Source organism: Humulus lupulus, chromosome 8, assembly GCF_963169125.1.
Source record: "Humulus lupulus chromosome 8, drHumLupu1.1, whole genome shotgun sequence".
NCBI classification, from domain to species: domain Eukaryota; kingdom Viridiplantae; phylum Streptophyta; class Magnoliopsida; order Rosales; family Cannabaceae; genus Humulus; species Humulus lupulus.
The window spans coordinates 19,010,249-19,031,019 of NC_084800.1; the positions used below are offsets into that span (position 1 = coordinate 19,010,249).

At 38.4% G+C, this 20,771-nt stretch overlaps 2 protein-coding genes across 2 annotated transcripts; both read left to right on the forward strand.

Moving 5' to 3' along the window:
- Positions 1-1,035: 1,035 nt before the first annotated feature.
- LOC133795124 (uncharacterized) lies at positions 1,036-1,692 on the forward strand. Its single transcript, XM_062232573.1, has one exon. It carries the CDS (start codon positions 1,118-1,120, stop codon positions 1,511-1,513), a length of 396 nt encoding a protein of 131 aa, XP_062088557.1. The 5' UTR covers positions 1,036-1,117; the 3' UTR covers positions 1,514-1,692.
- Positions 1,693-1,811: 119 nt separating this feature from the next.
- Positions 1,812-6,365, forward strand: LOC133795123 (uncharacterized). The gene is made up of 4 exons (XM_062232572.1): positions 1,812-2,173; positions 3,103-4,696; positions 4,797-5,947; positions 6,022-6,365. Exons 2-3 carry the CDS (start codon positions 4,679-4,681, stop codon positions 5,331-5,333), a joined length of 555 nt encoding a protein of 184 aa, XP_062088556.1. The 5' UTR covers positions 1,812-2,173; positions 3,103-4,678; the 3' UTR covers positions 5,334-5,947; positions 6,022-6,365.
- Positions 6,366-20,771: the final 14,406 nt, after the last annotated feature.

Below are 20,771 nucleotides of genomic sequence, written 5' to 3' on the forward strand. Positions count from 1 at the left end.
TTTGAGTTTGACCCCATACATGCAACAACCTACGTACGCAATGGAATTTTGGTTTGCTAATAGTGACATTCCTTCAAAAATAAAAATAAAATGATGGTGCTATATGGTCCGATATCATTTGTTGTAGTGTAAAATATTAGATTAATAAATTTGAATATGTAAAATTCAATATTAAATTATTTCAAGTACAATATATTGTATTATGATATATTGCCCCGCAACAATATCTTTTAAAATATTCAATATACTAAAAGATAGATTTGGTTTGAAGTATTTCTTACTTTAGCGAGAAACATATCCAAATTTAAGAAAAAACACAAGTAAAATTTAATAGTAAACCAATTAATCTTTAGCAATACGACAACATTAATCTAGGATATTAATTCTAGATAAGTTACAATAGTTGGAATTTTGTCCAAAATAAACAAAACATGCACGTGAAGGTTACTTGCTAAGATTATTGCTACTACTATATATTATTTAGAGAACAAACCAAAGTCAAAGATTCCATTTACAAATCCCTATTCACACCAAATCCAATAATTGCCTGACCTGATAACCTGTATTTAATTATTCCCGACACTAACTTCAAGACTCAGTTTGGATTAGTATTTGTTTAATTAGAGATGACGTTAGCAATTTTCGATTTGGTTTGACTAAGCATCTTTTGACATTACCCGCCGCATAAACATGCCCCATCACATGTGAGCCGCGATCGAACAAGTGAGCTCCCACGAACCACTTTCACCGACCTAAAACCGCGCGCCAAAGCAAAGATAACTTAGCCTCGTATGCGCACCGCCCTAGCCTTCACCTCCTTTACTGGGTCCTACACGGAACGGCGCGCGCGCGGTGTTCTTATCTCAAACCCTCCACGTGTAAGTAATTGGCTAATCCTAATCTGACTCCACGTCGCAGCCCTCACTTTCGTGGAAACTAATTCAGACTTTTTCTCACCACCCAAATATCATCCCCTCGCTTTTACTTTCTCTCTCTGTCCTATATATATCGCTCCACGTTTGGGCTTCAACTTCTCCACCTTTCTCTCTTTTATAATTTTAGACATATATACTTGAGTTGGGACTATTTATATATATATTTATACAGCGCTATAATAATGGGCAACTGTTTGAGACATGAGTCTGCGATGGTATGGGCCGGCGACGACTGGGGTTCGCTGGAGCAAAAGAGCAGCCATAATAACAGCATGCACACCGATCATGGAAGCATGGAGAGGTTTAAGCTTTTGGGTGATCAAACAGAGTCAGGTTCGTCGAGTAGTAGTAGTAGTAGCAGTAGTCATCATGAAGTGAAGATCAAGATTTCGAAGAAGGAGCTGGAGCAACTGATGGGTAGATTGCGTGGCGCGCAGGGTTTGTCCGTCGAGCAAGTCCTCCTGTCACAGTTGATAAACGGTGGTGATCAGTATGATCATGATCTTCAAAGCCAGTGGGAATGGGATCATCAACGGTCCTGGAAGCCCGTTCTTCAGACTATTCCGGAGGTCAACTAGCTGTTTGTGTTTGTAAATATACATGATATCAACTTATCAAGTACCCTTTTCAAATTATTGGGTTTTATTTTTAAAAAAAGAAAAAGAAAAACTTATGTATTGATGAACATATTTTGTATTTCTTGTAATTGTAGGATGATAAGTGACAAGTACATTATAAAATTACCTCTTTTTTTTTTAATATATCTTTGTTATTATTATTTAATTCAGGAATATACTTATTTAGTACCTTGTGTTTCATTAAAAATGTAATTTTGGTACCCTCTAATACAACAAATTCCTAACAAGTACACTGTATTTGTAAAATCAGTAAAAAAAAAAGTATCTTCCACCCAATTTTAGTCAATAATTTTTCATTAATACCCAAATTAACCTTTTTCATCAATATTTTTTTTTATTTTCAAAAGTTTTAATATTCTTTTCTAAAATAAAAAACAGAAACACATATTAAAAATAATAATTGATAAAATATACATTTAAACTAAGCCTTTTCTAGAGTCAAGCATTTTCGTCTCCTACAAGGCAAGTTAGTGAGAGAAACTCAATGGTGACCTCTAACAGAGAAGACAAACGGAGAAACCCACCTGGGCTTGCGAAGAAGGCCACCGGACACCAGACCCATCGCCACCACTCTGTCATAGCAGTGGTCGTCTTCAAGAGGTTAGTTGGTGTTTTCATTTTTTCCTCTTCTCTGTATCATATTGGTTGTTTTCTAATATTTTCTTATGGTTTTTGGGTATTTATTTTGTCAATGGAATCATGACTTTGAATGGTGGATCCTAATAGTAATTATTTCTGATATGGGTAAAAAAACTGTCGTATATGTGTATGTGTATATGGGATATATGTATGCATATATATTGTTTCAGGGGTTTAGGGAATATATATATATATATTGTTTCAGGGGTTTAGGGAATATATATATATGTTGTATATATCATATATGTATATGTATGTATATTACTTGAAGGGTTTAGGGAATAAGCAAAGAGGAATGTACTGATATGATTTCATCATTGTTCAACTGTCAAGGCATGATAATGCTTACATAATTTTCATTTATTAATAGGCCAAGAGTTTTTGTTTAATATAGTTTAATGATTTGGTTAGTTTAATCCAACAAATGATACATTTATAGTTTACTGTATTATATAATAATACTATAGAGATGGAGAAGACTAATAAACTCTTCCATCTTAGTGGTGCTAATCTAAACATATATAGTAGATATATAACATATAAAGTATTACAAAAATTATTGTCATACACGTAATACTGCATGCTAATAAGTTCAATATGTTATGTATTTTAAAATAGAATATATATCATAATTTAACACTTTATATCTTCACTGTATTCCATATCTTTTGTTTAATATAATTTAATGATTCGGTTTGTTTGGGTTTTTGATATATAGCTTTCATTGTCTCAGTATATGAAAAAAGTTCTTTTTTGTTTTTTTAAATTTGATCTTTTCTCTGCATTTGGGTTTCTGAAGTGTAGCTTCAAATGTCTTTATTTATAAATAAAGTTCATGTTTTTTATTTGATTTTTTCTTTGTGATTGTGTTTATTTGTGCTTTGAACTAGGGACATGATAGTGCATTCAGTTGCTTCTGCTTCTACAACAGCAGATCCAACACCACCACCAGAAGCACTTGAAAATGAACCAACACCACTTGAAATTCAACATCAGACCCCTGTTGTACCAGAAGTTAATGAAAATGAACCAATGCCCCTTGTTGCCCTAGAATTTGATACATATGAATATCAATTGGCAGAAATTGACACAATAGATGATGATTTCATTCAATATGACCTTGGGGGCATTGACACATCAGGGGTTCCACCATATGGAAATTTCACCTTAGGTGCATCATCTGCTCTATTTGCTTGCAATGCTATACCTATAAAAGTTGGCGAACGCTTCTGTAACCTTAGACTCGTTACGCTGTTCGACTGAACTCGTTGGCTAAGTGCTGCCCCTAGGAGGCTCAAATATGCAACTCGAAGGGCATCTAGCATGCCAAATGAGATGAGCATAGGTGAAGTGAATGAGGAATCTCTGTCAAGTCCAACAGATGACAGTGACTTGGAGTGGAGAAAAGAAAGGAATAAGACTTCATCTGATGATGAGGATAGTTTTGACTTAGAGAAATATTGTGACAAATCTGACACTGAGACATGGTTTGGAGAGTACTATGACAATGATGAGGATGAGCACATGAATTACAAGGGATTATCAAGGAATGAAAATTTGGTGGATCCTAATAGTAAATTGCCAAGACTAGAGAATGAGGACATATATGAGAATGGAAAAATACTACTTCGACAGTGGCAAAGATTCAAAGATCACAAGGCCTTTGGGGCAGTATTGAAAGATTTTGCCATTCAAGAAGGATTCGAGCTTCGTAAAGTGAAACATGCTTCACATAGAATCACTTCAGTTTGTAGAGCTGAAGGTTGCACATGGCGAATCCATGCTTCCTTATCACCAGATGGGTGACAATTTATAATCAAGACCTACAATCCAGAGCACAAATGTCAATGTGTTGTGAAGAATAGGATAGCCACATCAGGGTGGATTGCCAAAAAGCTTTCTAGTACCTTAACTAAAACTCCTGACATGAGTTTGCAAAGGATGAGGCTAGAGTTGAAAGACCATTTTGGAATTGAAGCTACAAACAGGCAACTTTGGAAAGCTAGACAGAAATCTAGAGAAGATGGGGGCTATGATTATGCTCACTCATATGGCAATTTGAGGCATTATGCTGCTATGATTCACAAAACTAACCCTGGGAGTACTGCTATTATACAGAGTAATCTAGTTCCAGTTGAGCAAAATCTAGATGATGAGAATTTGGAGGGTGATAATTTGGCAGCCCCAATAATGAAGTCTTAGTTCAACAGAATTTTCATTTGCTACTCAGGTGTAAAAACTGGTTTCTTAGCAGCCTGTAGACCATTTTTTGGCTTAGATGGTTGTCATCTAAAAGGGCCATACAAGGGAATCTTATTGTCTGCAGTGGGGCTTGATGCCAATCTTCACTTCTATCCAATTGCTTATGCAATTGTACAAGTCGAGAATAACTATAGTTGGAAATGGTTTTTGGACTTGTTGAGAAACGAAATTGGAGATACTAATAAAGGCCAACCATGGTGTATCATGAGTGACAAACAAAAGGTTAGTGTTCTCTTTCAAATTATTTTGTGTACATATTTTTTTCTATTGTAAATGCTTTTAGTAGATGCTTAATCTTGCAACTGATTGGAAATATTTGTAGGGTTTAATTGAGGCTATCACAGACATCCCAGATGCAGGGCATCGTTTTTGTTGTTTTCATTTGGAAAACAACATGGTAAAAAAGTTTGGCACATCACACCTTCAAGGTCTCTTTTGGGCAGCAGCTGAGACAGCCAATTTTGAGAATTTCAAGCGAATAATGGAGCGGATTAAGGAATTCAACCATGAGGCACATGTCTGGCTGAGCAATATTGACTTCAAGCATTTGACAATGAGCAAGTTTGATCCAAATGTGAAGGTAGAACATCTCACCAATAACTTTGTTGAGTCATTCAATGATTGGATAGAAGACCATCGATACAAGGCCCCAATTGAGTTGCTAAAGGGTATAAGAATGCAACAAACGGCCATGATGGATGCAAGGAAAGCAATAGCAAACAGATGGGAGCACAAGCTCACTCCAAAAGTCCATGTGAAGGTGCAAGAACTCCAGAAAAGAGCACGTTTTGCATTAGTAACAAGGGTTGGAAAAGAAGAATTTCAGGTGGATTATGACAAAAAAAGGTGTACTGTTTGACTGAATGAATTATTTTGCATTTGTGGCCAATGGCAGGTAAGAGGAATACCATGTATTCATACAGCTGCTTGTATAACCACTACCAGGGCTGACATAGTCAATTATTGCTCTCCATACTTCACTACTGAAATGTGGAGGAAGACATTTGAGCATGTTATTTATCCTATCCCTGATGAATCGATGTGGCCTCAATTTGATGATGAGGAGTTATTACCACCTTTTGTAAGAAAACCACCAGGGAGACCTAAAAAGCATCGTAGAAGAAGGGTTGCAGGAGAGGAGAGGCCTTTCCCACCTATGTCAGAGAGGCAGCCAACTAGAATGGGTGTTTCTAGCACTAAAAAGTGTAAGAATTGCCATGAATTTGGCCACAATAGTAGGTCATGCAAGAAACCATCACCATGCCCATCTCAACCACAAGCACAACCAACAAGAGGCAGGGGCAAAGGCAAAGGAAAAAGCAAAGGCAAGAGCACTGGTCAAGGCAGAGGAAATGCAGAACAAACACAATCATCTAATGGCCCATCTCAACCACAAGCATCGCCAACAAGAGGCAGGGGTCGAGGCAGAGGTAGGGGAGAGGCCAAGGCAGAGGAAGGTCAACATCATTTGAGGTAAAATATTCAGATCTTGATGTTAATTTTTTATTTTTCATATGGGGTATTCAACTACATTACATTATTGTCAGGTTCCAATGACCAACTTTGAGCAACATACTGCTGAAGAAATGCACACCATTGCAGCACCAATAGGCCTATTCTCAACACATGATACTCAATAGATCTACAACCAACCACAACACCTTTTGAACACAAGTTGACTACAGTTTACACTATTTTTTGTTGTTCTAGTTGACTAAATTCATTTTGTAAATCAAAAAATATTGGATGCAGTATTTATTTTGTATTTTGACTAGCTACACTACTGGATTTTTGACAGACTAATATGACAATCGGTTGTGGTCCATGGAAATTACAATGAAGCAATGAATGTGGTTTTGCAATTTTACAATTTCACAATTTTTTTTGTTCATTTTCCATATCTCTTCTTTTGTAATTGTTTATTCATTGATCATGGGGGAGTTTTGGAAACAATCAATTACATATGTTGAAACACAAACAGATCCAAACCAAAATTGCAACTTCTTCTCAATTTGAAATTACATATGTTAAAATTACTTCTAAGCTTTTCTGTAAAATACAAAACCATAATGGAGTTTATTTTGTTTACTTTGATTTGCTTTGTTGTCCTGCTTTCAATTCTTTTGTTTGGTTTATGGATGTAGAACTCTTTATTTTCCTTTGCTAATGAATTTGGGTCCTGTGTTTGATGGGATTCTTCCAGTAAAAAAAAAGAAAAAAACAAAACAAACCAAACCAAACCAAATTAATAATTTCAACATTACAAACATAATTCTGAACTGAACTTTACATCTTCAAGGCTATAAACTATAGCAAAAACATCAAAAACAGACAAAATACATATACTCTTAAGCATAAAAATTCCAAAGGAATTTTTCCTCCAAGTTTTCTACTCTGTTCTACCATCTTTGAATCTCCTAGATTCTTGTTGCTCCCAATCTTCTTCTCATTTCCTTCATTCCAATAATCTTTGTTCCACCAAGCAAAATAGTTGCATTCTTTCACCCTATTTGATGCGATCAATGGTCATTTACTGTATTAACACAACCTAGGGCATAGACTTGAAGGGCATAGACATAAATAATGGAGAGAGATTCAGCCCTAGAGCATGGAGAAGATTGCGAAAGAGAGATTCATCCCTAAGGCATGGAGAAGAAGAAGAAAGAAGATGAAGAAATTCACTTGTCTTCAAGCTTAGCACCATGGAGAAGTGTGAGCGTTTCAGAGTTTTTTTTTTTTTTTTTGATAGAAAAAAAGAATGAGACAACTTCTCATGGAGAACACAAATTAAAATATTATTTTTAATTAGTGTTTCTGTTTTTTTTATTTTAGAAAATAATATTAAAACATTTGAAAATATGAAAAATAAATAAAAATTATTTGATTAATTAAAATAGAGGGTAATATGGGTATTATTGAAAAATTATTTGCCAAAATTGTGTGGAAGGTACCTTTTTTTTTTCTTTCTGATTTTACAAATACAAGGTACCTGTTAGGAATTTTTTGTATTAGAGGGTACTAAAGTTACAATTTAATAAAACACATGATACCAAATGAGTATATTCCCATTTAATTCTCCAATTATATATGTACATAAATGACTAATATACGATGATCTACCACAAACATATCCAAATTAAGATGTCAATTATGACATCCAAAGTAATACAATTCAATAAGATAATCGTAATAAAGTTAATTAATTATAATCACCATAAGTCATTAATGACATATTATGCCATACACCCGCTTTTCTTGATTGAAGTAAGATGTAAACTAGGTGAGAAATTGGCAGTTTGTTGTGCTCCCCGTCACCGTCCCCGTCCCCAACCTTGCTTTCTCCCCACTTTTTTTTTTTATTGTGAGGTGGGGTGGGGCGAGGAATTCATCCTCAGATCTATTTTTTTTTTTATATAATTAAAAAAGAGTTAAATTTAAATAAATAAAAAATGAATTACATAAAAATTAAAATATTATATAAACTGTGAACAATATTCTCTACCATCTCATTTAACATTTGTGGACATACTGAAAATTATTAGGTAAGCAGCATTTGAGGTCCTCAATTTATGTCAATAGTATCACTTAGTTATTTAATTTTAAATTGTGTAACACATAGCTCCTTTTTTTTTTTCTGAATGCTATAATTTAGTTCCTAAACCCTAAATACTATTTTTAAATAATTAAATTTAACGAGAAATCTATATTTTAAGGTACTTTTTATTTTCTTAATAAAGTGAATAGAAAAAAATTGTGAATGATAAAGTTATAATTTTTTTATAAAGTAACCTCAATTCTATATACTTACGTGTAACATTTTATTTCACGTACGCACAACCATTGTTTGAATGATGTTTTCATTGCAGTAAAATTTTCATAATTTCCTAAAAATTCCATCATATAAAAAAATTAAAGTTATAACTTCTCTGTATACAGCTGAAAACAAAAAGTATAAGAGCAATAATACTTGAGATTTTCTCTAAGATATTAAGATTTGAGAAAAAAATATTACAGTAATAAAAAGAGTAATAAAAAGATGAAGAACGAAACAAACAACCAATATATTACACAAATAATAAAAAAATACTATAATTATTATTTTTCCTTTAAATTTAATAATTTTTAAATGGTAAATAGGGTGTAGGGATTAAATTGTAATATTTACTAAAAAAATAGAGACCTATGTGTTACAAAATTTAAAATGAGGACCTACTATTGGTAATAAAGAGAAACCTCAAGTGTTTCTTACCTGAAATTATTTGTCCCCGCCGCCAAGTTGAGTTTAGACATGGAGTCCCTATCACACTCAGTAGAGGCATCCTATAATGCCAACTCTAAGAGCATTCTTAATGGATACTCTACTTTATTTATCAAAATACATCATCAAAATCCTACTTTTTTTATTTTACCTCACAATTTTATATTATACCATACATCAGCTACTCTATATTTTCTTTTACATCATTTAAATATTATATTTACAAATAGTATTTAATAGTTAAAGTAAAAAAAACATATTAAAAAAGAAAAAAGAATAATAAAAAATTTGCTAATGAGAAAGAGAAAGGAAAAAAAAGACAAAAAAAAATATTAAAAAATGTTTACATAGCTAATTTAAGCTTAACTACATTTAGAATATAATTTATTGAGTTTAGTGCTAAGCTATTATACATATATATTTAAAAGAGCTCATGGAATAGATATTAAGTCATTTAGCTAAAAAATTTTACATTTGGACTACTTTAAAGCAGCCATTGGGATCTAACCATGAAATGCATTTTGGTGTTGAGCCAACATCAAAATGGTGTAATTTAAGTGCCATATTTTTTTCTCATTTTAACTACCACACTAAAATTTACACTAAAAAATATATTATATATTATTTTATTATTTTATCTTATATATAAAATAATATACATATATATTTATTATTAAATACTTATATAATAATAAAAAAAGTAAATAATTTTTTTTTGCTGTTGCTACAGTACTCCGTCATATTTGATAGGATAATGTAGCTTGAAAGCATAATAGTGGGATCAATGTTTAGATTGTAATATGGTGTGATATTAGCATCATTTTGACATTTTGTAGTCTTATTATTGGACTTGCCCTCAGGGCAACTCCACCCACAAAAATCATTTTGGTGTTGGTTCAATACCAAAATAGTGAAATTTTAGCATCATATATTTTTTTCATTCCAACCATAACACTAAAATGTACACAAAAAGTATATTTATTATTATATTATTTTATCTTATAAATAAAATCATATGACTATATATTTATTTATAAAATATAAATATAAAAAGTAAAAAGCAAAAAAAAAAAAAATTTGTTGTTGCTACAATATCTCACCATCCATCATATATCGTAGGACACTGTAGTATTCCACAAAAATAATAATATGTTTGTTGTTACATTGAAATTGATTTGGTGTGAATTTCACACCAAAATGCATAGATGTCGTCACATTGGAGAAGCTAGTGAGTTTTATAGAGATTGTAACGCCCTACTCCCTTAGAGCCGTTACCAAGTGTGTTTAAATCGTGCCTCAACTCGCTAATCGAGGTATTAAATTAAAAATGTGTAACTAAGCCATAATTAGAAGAAAACATTAGAGAAAATAGATTTTCATAGCTAATCATTAAAGTTTACACTTGGGATCCCAAAACATAGTTTAGAAAAATATTTACAACGCGAAACTGATCAGAGTCGACCAGACGACAAAATCAAGGTTCCCTTACAAACATCTCCCAAAATCAAATCCCCTAGCCGTGGCGGCCAGGCTGGCCGGACATGTACACACCGCCTCACGCCAGCTGTGCTCATGGTTGGTTGATCTTTTCCTTACCCTTACCTGCACCACAGAGCATCTGTGAGCCAAGGCCCAGCAAGAAAACCCATAACAGATAATATATGCAATACATATCACACATACAAGCAGGCCACCAAAGGCTAAGCATATACGGCCTAGCCGTCCCAGGCGTTTACTAAGCCCTGGGTTCACGGACCACGCCGTAAGGATATCCTAGGTATCCTATCAGGGACTCGCCCTGGCAACTCGCACCCCTCGTGCTCAATGTTGCTCCCGGCCCTTTGCCGTTCTCGGCCTTGCACTCAATGTGCCCGATGCCGTTCCCGGTCTCACGCCATTCTCGGTCTACACCGTTCTCGGCCCTTGCCGTTCACCCATATACTAGCAAACATGATATATCAACAAGTAAAGTATTCAAGCATAAACAGACAAAGAGCTACACTCTACAATTCCAGCATATAGGGCTCGGCCCTGCATATCATTCCAATTCAACACATTGGGCTTAGCCCTGCACACAAGCTCCATGGAAACAGGGGTTTTCTTACCTGAGTTCCGAGCTTCCTGAGCACCGATGCCCCGAGCACAGTCCACTATTGTGAGCCTCGCCGAAGACCTAGTCACAACACATAGCAATATTTGACCATCAAACTCCAACCTAACAATCAACCTCAAATCGTAACCCTAGCCTCCGGGATCTTGAGTTCTATCACTCCGGGTGATAAAATCCATCCCGAGCCTTCCCCTTTAAGTTCTTAGATCGAAAATATCATGAAAATCCCCACTGTCACTAAGGGCCGCGGCCCCACCCCCTAGAGTCGCGGCTAGCCTCAAAACAGAGGCTAGCTTCCCACTGACCAGCATGCGGGCCGCGGCACGCCCTTCAAGCGCCGTGGCGCGCCTAAGTTCCTTCAACCTCTCGAGGCTGTGCGCGCATGCGGGCCGCGGCACACCCCTCCTAGGGCCGCGACACTAACAGCAAACCCATAATATCCATCAACTTTTCATCCCTTCTTCAAGCCAATTACCACTAAAACCAACCCAAGACTCCTAGATACTCAACACAATTACTCCAGCACAGAAACAACATCAAACCTCATTAAAATATGCTCTCAAGAACTTGGCTAAAAACACCCAAGGATCAAGCTAGCTTAACTACATGCAAACCTCTAAACCAGCAGAAAAATGAAAGACTTTAAAGCTTACCTTGCTGAGTTTAATCTCAGAATTATGATCCTCAATCCCCAAAGCTTCAAGCCCCTAAAGTTTCCCAGCTGAACCTCTTCAATTCCTTGGTAATTCCTCTAGGTTTCCTCTTGAATTCCTCCCTTGAAAGTGAAAGAGAAAGGGAAGCAAACTAACTTCAGTTCTTAGGAGTGTGTGGGTCGGTTTCTCAAGGCTTCTAAACTATTCCTTTCTTTTATTTTGTTTTATATAACTTAAGTCTATAGGTTACCTCAAAGCTCGGGGTACCAAAACGTCCCCGAGGGCAAAAATGGTAAATTCCCCAAATATTCCCACCTAGACATTCTATCCTCGAATATATCTCCAAATATTTATTTCTATATCCCGATAATCCCATAACTCAACTAAAACCAGAATTACTCCTCGACTCACCCCAAGTCCGAATCTCAACTCCGTTGTGACTCTCTGGCTAACTGCTCCCCAGGACTGTCTCGGGTCGTGCTGCACAGACATATCACACATATACCACATATATTCCATGCATCACATTTAACTCAATTAAACATGCACCGTAATAATATAAACACTTAGATTCACATATAAGCATATTTAAACCACTTATTGCCCTCCAGGCACACTAATCAAGGCCCTAAGCCTGATTAGCGAATTCGGGTCGTTACAACTATCCCCTCCTTACAGAAATTTCATCCTCAAAATTACCTGAACAACTCGGGGTACCGCTCCCTCATCTCTGACTCAAGTTCCCACGTTGCCTCCTCAACCTTGCTGTTCCTCCACAGCACTTTTACTAAGGCGATGGTCTTGTTCCTCAAAACTTTATCTTTTCGGTCAAGAATTTGAACTGGCTTCTCCTCGTAGCTCAAGTCCTGGTCAAGTTCCAAATTCTCAAAACTTAGGACGTGCGTTGAATCCGACATATACTTTCGGAGCATAGATATGTGAAATACATCATGAACCCCCGATAGAGCTGGAGGCATCGCTAATCTGTAAGCCACCTCACCAACTCGTTCCAGTATCTCGAAGGGGCCAACAAACCTGGGGCTCAACTTACCCCGAACGCCAAATCGTTTCACACTCCTCATGGGTGAAACCCTAAGGAACACATGATCACCCACCTGAAACTCCACGCTCCTGCGTTTCAGGTCTGAATAACTTTTCTGTCGACTCTGGGAGGCAAGCATACGTGCTCTAATCTTTTCAACTGCCTCATTGGTCCTTTGAACCATCTCTGGACCCAAATACTTCCTCTCACCTGTCTCCTCCCAATGAATAGGTGACCGACACTTCCTTCCATAAAGCATCTCATACGGAGCCACACCAATGGTCGCCTGATAACTATTGTTGTACGAGAATTCGATCAAAGGGAGATACCTACTCCACGATCCCCCAAACTCAAGCACACCGGCCCGCAGTAGATCCTCCAATATCTGAATCGTCCTCTCAGACTGCCCATCCGTCTGAGGATGGTAAGCGGTACTAAACCGTAACCGCGTGCCCATGCTTTCTGCAAACTCTCCCAAAACTTGGAAGTGAAGGTGGGGTCTCTATCCGACACTATAGACCTCGGAGCCCCATGTAGTCGAACAATCTCCTTAACATACAACTCAGCATACTGCTCCACAGTATAAGTTGTCCTAACAGGCAAGAAGTGGGCGGATTTAGTATACCTATCCACAATCACCCACACAGAGTCATGTTGTCCCACAGTTCTCGGTAAACCAACTACGAAATCCATGGTAATATCTTCCCACTTCCATTATGGGATCCCCAAAGGCTGCAATAACCCTGCTGGCCTCTGGTGCTTAGCCTTAACCTGCTGACTGACAAGTTAAGCACTTAGCCACATAATCCACCACGTCCCTCTTCATACCCGACCACCAATATAAAGCTTTCAAGTCCTGGTACATCTTCGTTGTACCCGGATGCAAAGAATAGGGAGTGGTATGCGATTCATCCAAGATCTCTCGCCGGAGATCAGAATCCATCGGAACACAAATCCGACCCTTATATCTCAGTAACCCCATCTCTGAAATAGAGAAGTCCTTTGTCGCTCCGACTAAAGCACTCTCTTTATGACCTCGCAACAAAGAATCCTTCTCCTGCGCTTCCTTGATTCTCTCAAGGAGTGTAGACTGAAGAGTGATGTTGGCTAACTGACCAACCACCAACTCTATACCCGCTCTGGTCATCTCCTCGGCTAACTTACTGGATATCTGCCTCGAGCTAAACAACTGTCCTGGGCCTCTCCGACTCAATGCATCTGCCACAACGTTAGCCTTCCCAGGATGGTAAAGGATATCACAATCATAATCCTTAACCAACTCTAGCCACCACCTCTGGCGCATGTTCAAGTCCTTCTGAGTAAAGAAATACTTTAAGCTCTTATGATCAGTGTAAATCTCACACTTCTCACCATAAAGATAATGCCTCCAAATCTTAAGTGCAAACACCACTGCTGCTAACTCTAGGTCATGTGTAGGATACCTCTGCTCATACTCCTTTAACTGCCTCGATGCATAGGCTACCACCTTGCCAGCTTGCATCAACACACACCCCAAACCCTGCCTAGACGCATCACAATAAACCACAAACTTTTCATTCTCTGTCGGCAGGCTAAGTACTGGCGCAGTAATCAATCGCCGCTTAAGTTCCTTAAAACTGTTCTCACATATGTCCGTCCAAACATACCTGGTCTTCTTCTTTGTCAACTCTGTCAATGGCGTAGCTATTCCGGAGAACCCCTCAACAAATCGCCGATAATACCCTGCCAAACCCAGAAAGCTTCTCACCTCAGGAACATTACTCGGTCTAGGCCAATCTCTGACCGCCTCAATCTTGCTTGGGTCAACCAGAATCCCCTCCTTACTAACAATATGGCCCAGAAATGTAACTTGTGGCAACCAAAACTCGCACTTACTGAACTTAGCATACAACTTATGCTCCCTCAACCGCTGTAATACCAATCGCAAATGCTGTTCGTGTTCCATCTCTGTCTGTGAGTACACCAAGATATCGTCAATGAATACAATTACAAACCTGTCCAGATAGTCCTTGAAAACCCTATTCATCATGTCCATAAAGGCTGCCAGGGCATTGGTTAATCCAAAGGACATAACCAGGAATTCGTAGTGTCCAAACCTCGTTCGGAAAGCGGTCTTTGGTATGTCCTCCTCTTTAATCCTCAGCTGATGGTAACCTGATCGAAGATCTATCTTGGAGAACATTGTCCTTCCCTGTAGCTAATCGAACAAATCATCGATCCTAGGCAATGGATACTTATTCTTGATGGTTAACTTATTCAGTTCTCTATAATCAATGCACATCCTAAGGGATCCATCCTTCTTCTTAACGAACAATACCGGAGCACCCCATGGCGAGTAACTCGGTCTAATAAACCCCAAATCAAGTAACTCCTGCAACTGAATCTTTAATTCCTTTAACTCCGTTGGAGCCATTCTATAAGGTGTCCTGGATACTGGCTCCGCTCCTGGTATCAATTCTATAACAAAGTCAATCTCCCTCTGAGGTGGCAACCCCGGCAAATCCGCTGGAAACAACTCCGGAAACTCACACACCACCCTCGTCTCACCCGGTCCAACCGGCACCACTCTAGAAATACCCACAACGCTCGCCAGGAATCCCATGCAACCTTCCTGCATCAGATCCCTAGCCCTTAAGGCTGAAATCATCGGCACACGCGGTCAACTAACTGTCCCCACAAACACAAAGGGTACCTCCCCTTCCGGTTCAAAAGTCACCATCCTGCGCCTGCAGTCTATCGTTGCCCCATACTTGGATAGCCAATCCATTCCCAAGATCATATCAAAGTCATCCATTTCTAACTCAATCAAATCAACAAATAACTCCCTACCATCCACCTCCACAGGCAATGCCCCAATCCACTTCCTAGAGACTACCAATTCTCCTGTTGGCAATAAAGTCTGAAATCCCCTAACATACAAACCACTAGGTCTACAAAGCTGATCTATCACCCTAGCAGATACAAATGAATGGGTAGCCCCTGAATCAAACAATGCAGAATACAAAGAACCAGCACTAGAGATTTGACCTGTCACCACTGAGGGGCTGGCCTCTGCCTCAGTCTGTGTCAAAGTGAACACCCTGGCAGGAGCAAGACTATCACCCTGCTTCTGCTCCTCCTTCTTAACCTGAGGGCAATCCCTCTTCAAATGGCTGGCACTTCCACAAACAAAGCAGGCCCTGATCCTGCACTCACCCTGGTGTCGACGCCTGCACCGCGGACACATAGGAAAACTCCTCCAACTATCACTGCCACCCTGACGGCCGGTGATAGCACCCCGCACTCTCCTATCAGAACCACGAGAAGTAAATGAATATGGAACTCTCCTTTTCTGCTCACTGGGGCCACTGCCCCGACTGGACCCAACAAATGGAGGCACCACCCTCCTAGCATCGCGCCTAACAGCGCTATCCTTCCATATCTGATCTTCAGCCCTCTCTGCAGTAAGGGCCTTGTCCACCACTTGGCCATAAGTGGTAGTCGCTGGGTCCAAAGTAATATTCACATCGCGGGCAATCATTACATTCAATCCCCGCACAAACTTATCCCTCCTAGCCGCATCTGTCGGCACTAGATCTGGCGCAAACTTTGCCAATCTATCAAATTTTATAGCATACTCAGACACTGTCAATCGATTCTGGGTCAGATTAGTAAACTCATCAACCTTCGCAGCTCGCACTGCCACACTGTAGTACTTCTCATTAAAGATACTCTTAAACTCCTCCCATGTCATAACTGCAACATCCTTCGCTGACACACCACCTCCCACCAGATGCGAGCATCAGCCCTGAGCATATAGGTAGCACAGGCCACCCTCTCCTGTCCTTCAACCCTCATAAAATCCAAGATCATAGAAGTCAAGTTCATCCACTGCTCTGCCAACAACGGGTCCGAACCACCCTCAAAAGTAGGAGGTTGCTGCTTCCTAAACCTTTCATACAAAGGTTCCATTCTATTCTCCAAAGTGGACTGAACAGGCACTGGCACTGCAGCCTGCTGCATTGGCAGCCCAGTAACCTGAGGCGGAGCCTGCTGCCTCATCTGTCGCAGCTCTTCTTCTGTTCTCTGCAGTTTGGCTTCCATTTCAGCCAATATCTGTTGCCAATTGTGTGGGGCAGGTGGAGGGTCCTGACCCTGGGTGTCATCCTCGGCCCTACTGCCGCGGAGTCTAGCTGATTGACGAGGCATCTCAACAAATATGCCTACAACCAACGACGCCGCTCATTAGGCAAGATAACAACATCCAAACCACCTCCCAGACACATCAATAATCCACACAAAGCAGCTCATATAGCATATAACACACAACAGGCTGTGCCCTAGCATCATGCATATGTTTAACTAATTCATCATGCTCTTATACAAAACATACAGGCATACAGGGCATTTAAACATGTATTCAAGCATACCAACCAATCTTACCAACCCACCCTGAGTTAAGCCTGTCACTGACTGCGTGTGTACATGTTCGGTCAATCTCCAGAACCAATAACCTTGGCTCGCTCTGATACCAAGTTGTAACGCCCTACTCCCTTAGAGTCGTTACCAAGTGTGTTTAAATCGTGCCTCAACTCGCTAATCGAGGTATTAAATTAAAAATGTGTAACTAAGCCATAATTAGAAGAAAACATTAGAGAAAATAGATTTTCATAGCTAATCATTAAAGTTTACACTTGGGATCCCAAAACATAGTTTAGAAAAATATTTACAACGCGAAACTGATCAGAGTCGACCAGACGACAAAATAAAGGTTCCCTTACAAACATCTCCCAAAATCAAATCCCCTGGCCGTGGCGGCCAGGCTGGCCGGACATGTACACACCGCCTCACGCCAGTTGTGCTCATGGTTGGTTGATCTTTTCCTTACCCTTACCTGCACCACAGAGCATCTGTGAGCCGAGGCCCAGCAAGAAAACCCATAACAGATAATATATGCAATACACAAATCACACATACAAGCAGGCCACCAAAGGCTAAGCATATACGGCCTAGCCGTCCCAGGCGTTTACTAAGCCCTGGGTTCACGGACCACGCCGTAAGGATATCCCAGGTATCCTATCAGGGACTCGCCCTGACAACTCGCACCCCTCGTGCTCAATGTTGCTCCCGGCCCTTTGCCGTTCTCGGCCTTGCACTCAATGTGCCCGATGCCGTTCCCGGTCTCACGCCGTTCTCGGTCTACACCGTTCTCGGCCCTTGCCGTTCACCCATATACTAGCAAACATGATATATCAACAAGTAAAGTATTCAAGCATAAACAGACAAAGAGCTACACTCTACAATTCCAGCATATAGGGCTCGGCCCTGCATATCATTCCAATTCAACACATTGGGCTTAGCCCTGCACACAAGCTCCATGGAAACAGGGGTTTTCTTACCTGAGTTCCGAGCTTCCTGAGCACCGATGCCCCGAGCACAGTCCACTATTGTGAGCCTCGCCGAAGACCTAGTCACAACACATAGCAATATTTGACCATCAAACTCCAACCTAACAAACAACCTCAAATCGTAACCTTAGCCTCCGGGATCTTGAGTTCTATCACTCCGGGTGATAAAATCCATCCCGAGCCTTCCCCTTTAAGTTCTTAGATCGAAAATATCATGAAAATCCCCACTGTCACTAAGGGCCGCGGCCCCACCCCCTAGAGCCGCGGCTAACCTCAAAATAGAGGCTAGCTTCCCACTGACCAGCACGCGAGCCGCAGCGCGCCCTTCAAGCGCCGCAGGGCGCCTAAGTTCCTTCAACCTCTCGAGGCTGTGCGCGCATGCGGGCCGCGGTACACCCCTCCTAGGGCCGCGGCACTAACAGCAAACCCAGAATTTCCATCAACTTTTCATCCCTTCTTCAAGCCAATTACCACTAAAACCAACCCAAGACTCCTAGATACTCAACACAATTACTCCAGCACAGAAACAACATCAAACCTCATTAAAATATGCTCTCAAGAACTTGGCTAAAAACACCCAAGGATCAAGCTAGCTTAACTACATGCAAACCTCTAAACCAGCAGAAAAATGAAAGACTTTAAAGCCTACCTTGCTGAGTTTAATCTCAGAATTATGATCCTCAATCCCCAAAGCTTCAAGCCCCTAAAGTTTCCTAGCTGAACCTCTTCAATTCCTTGGTAATTCCTCTAGGTTTCCTCTTGAATTCCTCCCTTGAAAGTGAAAGAGAAAGGGAAGCAAACTAACTTCAGTTCTTAGGAGTGTGTGGGTCGGTTTCTCAAGGCTTCTAAACTATTCCTTTCTTTTATTTTGTTTTATATAACTTAAGTCTATAGGTTACCTCAAAGCTCGGGGTACCAAAACGTCCCCGAGGGCAAAAATGGTAAATTCCCCAAATATTCCCACCTAGACATTCTATCCTCGAATATATCTCCAAATATTTATTTCTATATCCCGATAATCCCATAACTCAACTAAAACCAGAATTACTCCTCGACTCACCCCGAGTCCGAATCTCAACCCCGTTGTGACTCTCTGGCTAACTGCTCCCCAAGACTGTCTCGGGTCGTGCTACACAGACATATCACACATATACCACATATATTCCATGTATCACATTTAACTCAATTAAACATGCACCGTAATCATATAAACACTTAGATTCACATATAAGTTTATTTAAACCACTTATTGCCCTCCAGGCACACTAATCAAGGCCCTAAGCCTGATTAGCGAATTCGGGTCGTTACAGAGATTCTCTGGCTAGTCTCCATAATGGGTGTGAGATGTCATTCCTTGTACACGCTGCAAGCAGTGGAACACTCAGTAGCTTGAGTGGTCATGCCACCTAAAATTTTAGATTTTTTTTATATGCAAAATATAAAATAAAAAAAAAACTAACATTCAAAATTATTAGCATACTACACATTTATACTTTTATTCTAAATTTTAATATTATTTAGCCCCTCTTAATTTTATCATTTATTTGCGTATTCAAAATCCACAAATCCAAGCCTCTAATTGATTAAAGGGTGCACCTTTTTCTATCCATCTAATAAATTAACGTTTGAGGGTTTAGGTTTTAGGTAAATATGCATTACTAAATAGGAGAGGAAGTCCACGAAGTGAGCGCATATATATAGAGCATCCAGGGCCGGCCCTGGGCATAGGCGGGCTAGGCCCGTGCCTAGGGCCCACCCCTACCCAGGGCCCAAAAATATCATGTAAACTCTTAAGTGTGTTCAAAGAAAAATATTAGTTTAATTTTATTTAAAATTACATAAAAAAAAATGAGGGAAATCTACACAAATACACTAAAAGTTAAAAAAAATCTGAAAAATACGGTACATTACAAAAATACAGAATTTTTTGATAAAAACACGGAATGGCAAAATTGTAAATACGGAGTGGCAAAATCATAAATAAAAGCTGTAAAATATAATTTTTTGTAACCAACGTTTACAAACTAGTAAATATCTGTTACAAACTTGTAAATATCTGTTACGTGTTTGTAAATAATATTTACAAAGTCAGTTATAGAATTGTAAATTTTTTTTTAATTTTTTTGTAAATAAAACTTACAAACAAATTCGTAACTATTTATTTTTATTTTTGCAACAATAGTTTACAAATCTAGTTTTACAACTAAGAAAGATATTTTTGTAACTAATATTTATGAAAATATTTTATAATTAAGAAATCATAAACAAAAAATACATAAAAATATTATACTTTTCCATATTGTTACAATATTGTACTAAAAAATTACATGAACTATCATATTTATGCTATAAAACTTAAAAATATAAATTTAAGATATTTATTATTTATAAAACACTTTATTGAATATAGTGGTGAAATACAATATTTTTTTTTCAACAAGTTTTACATTTTTGTACAACAATTTACAAAACTAATTTCACAACTAAAACGTTTATTTTTGTAACTCACATTTACATAAATATTTATAAATTTATTTAACATGATTATTACAAAGATTTACAAAACTAATTTTTTAACTTTAAATATATTTTTGTAACAAAACTTGAACTTTGATTAGATTATGATTTTGGTTTAACATTGAGTGTTGAGACTTGACTAGCTATGATTTAAAAAATATATATATAATATTTTTATAAAGAATAATAATATTGTGATTATCTTTAACTATATATTGTAACATATAGTTATTAATATTAATTTTAATTAACAACATATTGTAATTTGTATAAATATTTTTTTTTTAAGTAATTGTATAAATATTAATTTTAATATTAATAAATACATTT